General features: G+C 47.4%; 2 protein-coding genes across 2 annotated transcripts; both read right to left on the bottom strand.

Annotated features, from left to right (window-relative positions):
- Window positions 1-210: 210 nt before the first annotated feature.
- Window positions 211-2,513, bottom strand: LOC123168198 (NAC domain-containing protein 30). The gene is made up of 3 exons (XM_044586074.1): window positions 1,544-2,513; window positions 1,134-1,441; window positions 211-1,000 (listed from the first exon to the last, which is right to left on the bottom strand). Exons 1-3 carry the CDS (start codon window positions 1,707-1,709, stop codon window positions 536-538), a joined length of 939 nt encoding a protein of 312 aa, XP_044442009.1. The 5' UTR covers window positions 1,710-2,513; the 3' UTR covers window positions 211-535.
- A 1,446-nt stretch (window positions 2,514-3,959) lies between these two features.
- LOC123168197 (transmembrane protein 18) lies at window positions 3,960-6,153 on the bottom strand. Its single transcript, XM_044586073.1, has 4 exons — window positions 5,878-6,153; window positions 5,229-5,334; window positions 4,476-4,624; window positions 3,960-4,383 (listed from the first exon to the last, which is right to left on the bottom strand). Exons 1-4 carry the CDS (start codon window positions 6,064-6,066, stop codon window positions 4,288-4,290), a joined length of 540 nt encoding a protein of 179 aa, XP_044442008.1. The 5' UTR covers window positions 6,067-6,153; the 3' UTR covers window positions 3,960-4,287.
- Between the last annotated feature and the right edge of the window lie 207 nt (window positions 6,154-6,360).

Below are 6,360 nucleotides of genomic sequence, written 5' to 3'. Positions count from 1 at the left end.
AAACAACTTATAGTACATATGCTGGAAGATTAATATAAGTCCGCAATAGTATATGTAAGTTGACTGAATTTGTAATTTTCATAAGTCGATTTTGTGGGAGAAAGAATGGTTGAAGAAGGGGGGGGGGGGGGGGGGATAAGAAGAAAGAAAGACAATATATAAGTCTTACTGTGTTGACAAAATTCCAAACAACTCAATAAAATCGCTCTTTATACATGCCAATGCAAGTATACAATGATGTAGTGATGTGAGCTTCATATGGAGAAATTGACATGACAAAATACTAGTTAGCTAACTAGGGTTGATCAATCCTGTGTTCCAAATCCCATTACTGAAATTACGTATATATGTTGATGTATTGTAAGTATATTTGTATATATCATCCTATGACCTACTAGAATCAAAGTGGAAACTAATTAGCCACGTGTAAAAATGGCAAGTAGTCGTCAAACATACATACTCCGTCGTATGATCAAATTGTCAACAATTAATCAGTCAAGATACTCTGAATCCTCCGGATCAAATATATATATCGTTAAGTGTTCTTGGAGGAGCTCGAATTGGCTGCCGGCGGCGGCGTCATTGTCTGGCCGTGGAAGAGCTGTGGCGCCGTGGACGGCAGCAAGCTGCTCCACAGGTTCCAGTCGATCGTCCCAGCAGCAGCGGCCAGCTGCTGATCAGCACTGCTACACCCACCGCTGATCTGCGAGATGTCGCCCTCGCCCTCGCCGTCGAAGGTCGGGCTCTGGAGCGGCGGCGGCAGGTCGGAGGGGAACAGCTGCACCTGCTGCTTGGACTCCGCCGCCAGAACATGCTGATCATGTGGCGGACCCCCGCCGGCGACCATCAGCCGCGCGTTAGGGTTGTCGTAGTAGTAGTAATTGGAGGCGGAGCTGTAGCTGCCGTTCATCGTCGGGTACCCGCCACCGCCGTAGGACAGCCTGTGCTGCTGGTTGGGCACCGGCTTCACGAACGCGCGGCAAACCACCCACCCTTCCTCCTGAACGATCAAATCAACCCACAAAATCAGTTAGCACTACAATTGAACAACCAAATTCGTTGCTGAATTAGATCGGCAAGGCAGAGAAGAGAGACTAGCTAGTCCATGCATGCATGGATGGAGATTTGCATGCCTGTGTGGGCGCGTGCTCGTTGGACTGGAGGCGGTACTCGTGGATGATCCAGTCGGTCTTGCGGCCGTTGGGGGCGCGGCCGCGGTAGAAGACGAGCGTCTTCCTCATGCCGATGACGCTCGCCGGAGACGACGAGGACGAGGACAGCACCGGCTTGTCCCTCCCGGTGGCCTTCCAGAAGCCGGCGGCCGTGGCGCGGTTGGTGCGCGTGCCGCTGGGGTACTTGCGGTCCTTGTAGCTGAAGAAGTAGTACTCCGTCGTCGGATCTTCCTGCCCGCCTCCTCCGCCGCCGTACTTGCCGCACCTCTCTGCCATCAATCAACACACACAGCTCGGTCAGCCTCCATTAACCACTGGAAACCACCGAGCTCTGCATGCAGGATCGACGAAGTGGCGAACGAACTACGTACCTTGGAGATCCCACGGCTCGATCCGGTAGAGGTCGACCTCCTGGATGATGTCGAGGTCGATCTTGTGGGAGGAGACCTTCCTGGCGAGGTAGTAGCCGACGAGCTCCTCCTCCGTGGGGTGGAACCTGAACCCCGGGGGCACCGTGTTGCAAGAGGACTCCTCCATTGCCAGACCACCTCGATCGCTCGATCAGACGACGATGCTAGCTCTCTGCTATAGAACATGCAAAAGCTAGCGGGTTCAGGTCTGAGCGAGCATGTGCATGTGTATCTGAATGGGCCAGGCAGGGAGAGAAAAGGTCCTAGAAATAGGGAGGCATGCACTGCACTCCTCATGCAATGGAATTCAGGATGGCATGCCGACCTAATTAGTTGTTGCACCACACCTAAAGGAGTCGTACCCGTACATACAATACAACACATACAGACAGACATAATTCTTTTAGGAGAAAATCTAGGTAGCTATCTAGACAATCCGTGTATTGTACAGTACGTACTACCTAATAGCTACTATTTCGGTTTCAGACATGAGACATGGACTGGTCAGTTAATTAGGACGACAGGCTCGATCAGCTTGTGACATACCAAAGCAGGAACGGAATTTAGTGCAAATCCAAAGTGGTACTAGTTTTTGGACGGTGTGTAGTGAAGCTTTTTGGAAGGTAGAGAGAGGGTCTCCTAGCTAGCTAGCTAGCTTGGAGTGCACTTCAGGGCTGATCTCACTCACATCCACCATCCAGATATACTAGCTAGCAAGTACTGACCCTTCTCTGTCACCTACAGCCTTCAGGACCCCCCACATAACATAATACATGTACCAATAAAAAGGGACTATGTATGGCTGCCATGCATACACCGCAGGTTGATGGATCAGATATAAGATATGAGATATGATTATGACAGATGTTGCAACAAACGACGATCATATATAGCAGACGACTATAACAACACAAGACATATTTGTACCTGGGAATATATATGAACATAATTAATGGACTCACCAAAATTAAAGAGCTGGATGATGCTCGTTGATGATAGGCCTGGTTGCTAGAGGAGCTTGTGAGCTATGACCTATTTATACACTAAAGATGATAAGTGCATGCTGCGTTCAAGACTTGAACCTGATGTAAACATGAGGTCCGCAAGTTACAGGCACGCGTGGAGTGGAGATCTGCAACTAGCTACAGCGCGTGTAGAATCTATCTATCTAAAGAGAGATAGAGATCGATGGAGAGAGAGAAGCTTGCTTAGTCGGTTAATAAGTCGTCAACAAGCGACCACCACCACCATCACTGCGAAAGCGACCCACAGTTTCCCAGTTGAGAGTTGAGCAAATTTGAGTGTACATATATATGTGCAAGCAATTACCTTTTCCCGAAAAGGAAGGGGGTTGTGTTCTAACCCAAGCCACCCCCGCCCTACTCTCCCCTCATCACCATCCCTCCCTATTTCCCCCATTTTTCTTGGGCCGTGGTGTTGCAAGGGTCGTGCCAACTTTGGGGATCTATGGGTTGGGTCGCCCTCGGCATTGTAATATATTTCTGCTTAATGAATTACATGCATCTCCCACATGGTTTGAAAAAAGAGACAAGGGAGTGTGATTGGCCTCTACAACCGTTTTATTGAAACCGTTTATTACGAAATATCAAATTCATGCAATTACTAGTTGTTTTCTCTTTCCTTTTCTATATTAGAAAACTATAGGGAGCAAATGTTTAGATTTTGTGCTCGCGACGCGCTGCGATGTTTTATAGGGAGGAGATGAGCAGTGGATAAGTAGGCAAGGAGGAGGAGGGGGCTCACAAATAAGGTGGAGGGTCAATGACGAGAAGTCGCAGAGTTTTATCAGGACACAATGGTACTCCCTCCGTTCCTAAATATTTGTCTTTCTAGAGATTTCAACAAGTGACTATTCCCTCCGTCCCAAAATTCTTGTCTTAAATTAGTCAGATACGGATGTATCTAATACTAAAATATGACTTGATACATCTGTATTTAAACAAATCTAAGACAAAAAATTTGGGACGGATGGAGTACATATGAAGCAAAATGAGTGAATCTACACTCTAATATATATCTATATACATCCGTATATAGTAATCTATTTGAAATCTCTAAAAAGACAAACATTTAGAAACGGATGATCAGAGGAGAAAGAAGGGGTCACAAGGGATGAGGAAAGGAGAGATCAGGATGGCTACTCGGGCAAGGGAGGAAGGAGGCCCGAGGACGTCCATGCATCACGAGGGGCCGGCCGGGGGTGAGAGGTAGGGAGCGCATAAAGAAAGAAAGGGTGGAGTGACGTGCCATAAGGTTCAGGAATGGACTCCACGCAACATCAACTCAAACCAAATCCCTGTATGCTCCAACCTAAACTGCCGTCTCAAGTACTAGCTGAAAAAGTGAATCAATCATAGAACAAATGAAACCGAGGTTTTGGAGAGGCAAGTCTATAGACTATAGATGACAAAGCAATGCATATACGACGGCACTTGACTCCTGCAGCCATCCAAATAACATTCAGAGCTCCCTACACAAACATATCCCTTAAATTTGACGAACAGCAGCTAATACATGTGTAAAACCGTGTGCTTCAGTACCAGAGACCATAAGTGGGACCATCAATCAAAATCAAGGGCTAATTAACCTTCCACTTTACTGTTCCAATCAAACTTCTCCGTTAAATCAGCAGCTTAATCCCCTACTGCACAATAGATCCACGGTTCAAGAGCAGGGCAGCATCATCACTCCTGCTTGCTACGGGCCTCACGAGCACGGTGCTTGAGCTCGGCCCTTTTCCACCTTACCATGAGCATGCAGAGCGTCACAAGGGTGTTCACCTGCGGAACAAGCGCAGAGGAGGCAGTTACGCATAAGGAAGGCAGAAGGGGATGCAGACTGACACGGTGAATGAGACTGACTATGCGCTTACCAGAATAAGTATCGTAATCAGGAGCAAGGGACCGGACCACATGACCGAGATGAAGAGGCCTTGGGGATCAAAGTAATTCTGGCTTGAGAAGCTCTTCCAGTTTTGTCCTAAGAACGTGTTTATTTTCTCGGCAAGGAATACACCAGAAACTGCAATGAGTTAAGTACATCAGGTAAGCAAAGGGGGTAATCTAGCGTATTACAAAAGATATTGCTTGCTGGCGCTTTGCCTTTAAATCCCGACTTGCATCGGAATGGAAAGAGGAAACATTATCTCTCAATGTCAAGGTTACATTTACTAATTACTTGTTGAAATATTCAAACTACTTGTGTGGTTACATTTTACACTGATGTAAAATAACAGGCACAATAGCAAAGAAGGTGAAGGTCTTCTCATCTCACATGCAGTACATAATTAGAAACCGGAGAGAAAAACGCTACACTGAGACCTCACTGACATGATTAAACCAACATTTATGCAGGACTTGGACGTTGCCCGTGCCGCTGCAAATTAGATAAGCTTTACGGAGTTGACATGTGCAGTGTGATTATTTTGATGGTTTCAAGGAGACACAATACATAAAACTGCTAAGCTCAGCAATCATTAAAAAATATCGATACTTATGGTCGGTATAGCATGACATTCGGAACTAGTATGACATTAATGATGTACACATTCTATTAACATTGGGTAACGGTACTAGAAGTCCGAAGGCCAAATAAAAAGGAACTACGATAGGAAAATAACACTCACATGTTAAAGCTGACAAGATAAGTTGGAAATTGATGTTCCTCCTGGAGATGATGGTTACCAGTAGCAGAATGACATGGAAACTTATCATGCCGATCAACCAAGGTTCCTGAAGACACAGAAGGAACAGATCAGTCAAGGTAAGAACAGGGACGAGGATTACTCATCAGATGAGGCGAAGTTGATTATTACACAATAATGCATGAACCGACATACAGCGGTTGATTCAGGAAAACAATGGTATATGACTACGCAGAAGTACTAGCTACTGAGTTTCATGTGGTAAACCATCAACATGGAAGCTCCGAAATTGGAGTAATCACAAGCGGCATTAAGTAACTTGCATTCTGTTGCAGACTCTACTCTTAGATGCAGCGCGGTGGTTGTTTGATTGATTTACTAGTTCACAGGAATGAGGAGGCAGTGGAATCGCGCAGAGATGAATCCTACATAGCATAACTACCCAGACCATCTCTACCTCTCAAGAGAGATCCAGGCGAGGCCGGCGGTGAAAAATCCGCGGCGTCGGCTCGATTTAGTCGACAATGAGCACACTGAAGTCGGCGGTTGCAGCAGCGGCTTCTGCTTCCCGGTGGACTAAATCCTAGGGTCAGGCGAGCGAAGCAGGGGGGATGAGGGAAAAAAGACGCACCTTCCAGTCAACGGCGTGGAAGAAGCCGACGAAAGTGTCGACGGCGGGGCCGAACCCGCCGCGGAGCTCGGTGGAGACGCGGCCGAAGAGCTCGGCCACCACGTCAGCGTGCTCGTTCAGCGCCGAACGCACCTCCTCCACCGCTCGCCCAACCGCCGCCGCCGCCGGGGAGGAGGAGGACGCCGCCATCTCGTCTCGTGATCTGATCTCCTCTGCACTTCTCTCGTCCTTTCTCTGCAAGAGACGCAAAGGCAAAAGGTCGTTCCCCCCTGCTAATTCGGGACCACACGTCAGTGACTTTAAACGCTGGAAACACTTGGGCCGAGTTCTTCCTTAACTGGGCTGGGCTTGTTTAAGCAATCGTGCCAACTCTGCATGCACCTCGTTTGATTTCCTTTCCCTCAAAAAAAAAAAAAAAAACCTCGTTTGATTTCCTTTATCTATTTTTTTCAGCAAGGGCTGCCCAATGAGTTTGAAAGAATC

Source organism: Triticum aestivum, chromosome 7D (genome assembly GCF_018294505.1).
Source record: "Triticum aestivum cultivar Chinese Spring chromosome 7D, IWGSC CS RefSeq v2.1, whole genome shotgun sequence".
Classification (NCBI taxonomy): Eukaryota; Viridiplantae; Streptophyta; class Magnoliopsida; order Poales; family Poaceae; genus Triticum; species Triticum aestivum.
The sequence above is the reverse complement of the archived record's forward strand: the minus strand, read 5'-3'. Positions and strand labels throughout refer to the sequence as shown.

What these genes read in the sequence shown, in the direction of transcription:
- LOC123168198 (XM_044586074.1), bottom strand. Translation starts at nt 1,709, where the DNA reads ATGGAGGAGTCCTCTTGCAACACGGTGCCCCCGGGGTTCAGGTTCCAC. An exon ending in CGAGCCGTGGGATCTCCAAG is followed by an intron (nt 1,442 to 1,543) that starts GTACGTAGTTCG and finishes GATTGATGGCAG; the next exon opens with AGAGGTGCGGCAAGTACGGC. An exon ending in ACGAGCACGCGCCCACACAG is followed by an intron (nt 1,001 to 1,133) that starts GCATGCAAATCT and finishes TTGATCGTTCAG; the next exon opens with GAGGAAGGGTGGGTGGTTTG.
- LOC123168197 (XM_044586073.1), bottom strand. Translation starts at nt 6,066, where the DNA reads ATGGCGGCGTCCTCCTCCTCCCCGGCGGCGGCGGCGGTTGGGCGAGCG. An exon ending in TCCACGCCGTTGACTGGAAG is followed by an intron (nt 5,335 to 5,877) that starts GTGCGTCTTTTT and finishes CTGTGTCTTCAG; the next exon opens with GAACCTTGGTTGATCGGCAT. An exon ending in TATCTTGTCAGCTTTAACAT is followed by an intron (nt 4,625 to 5,228) that starts GTGAGTGTTATT and finishes AACTCATTGCAG; the next exon opens with TTTCTGGTGTATTCCTTGCC.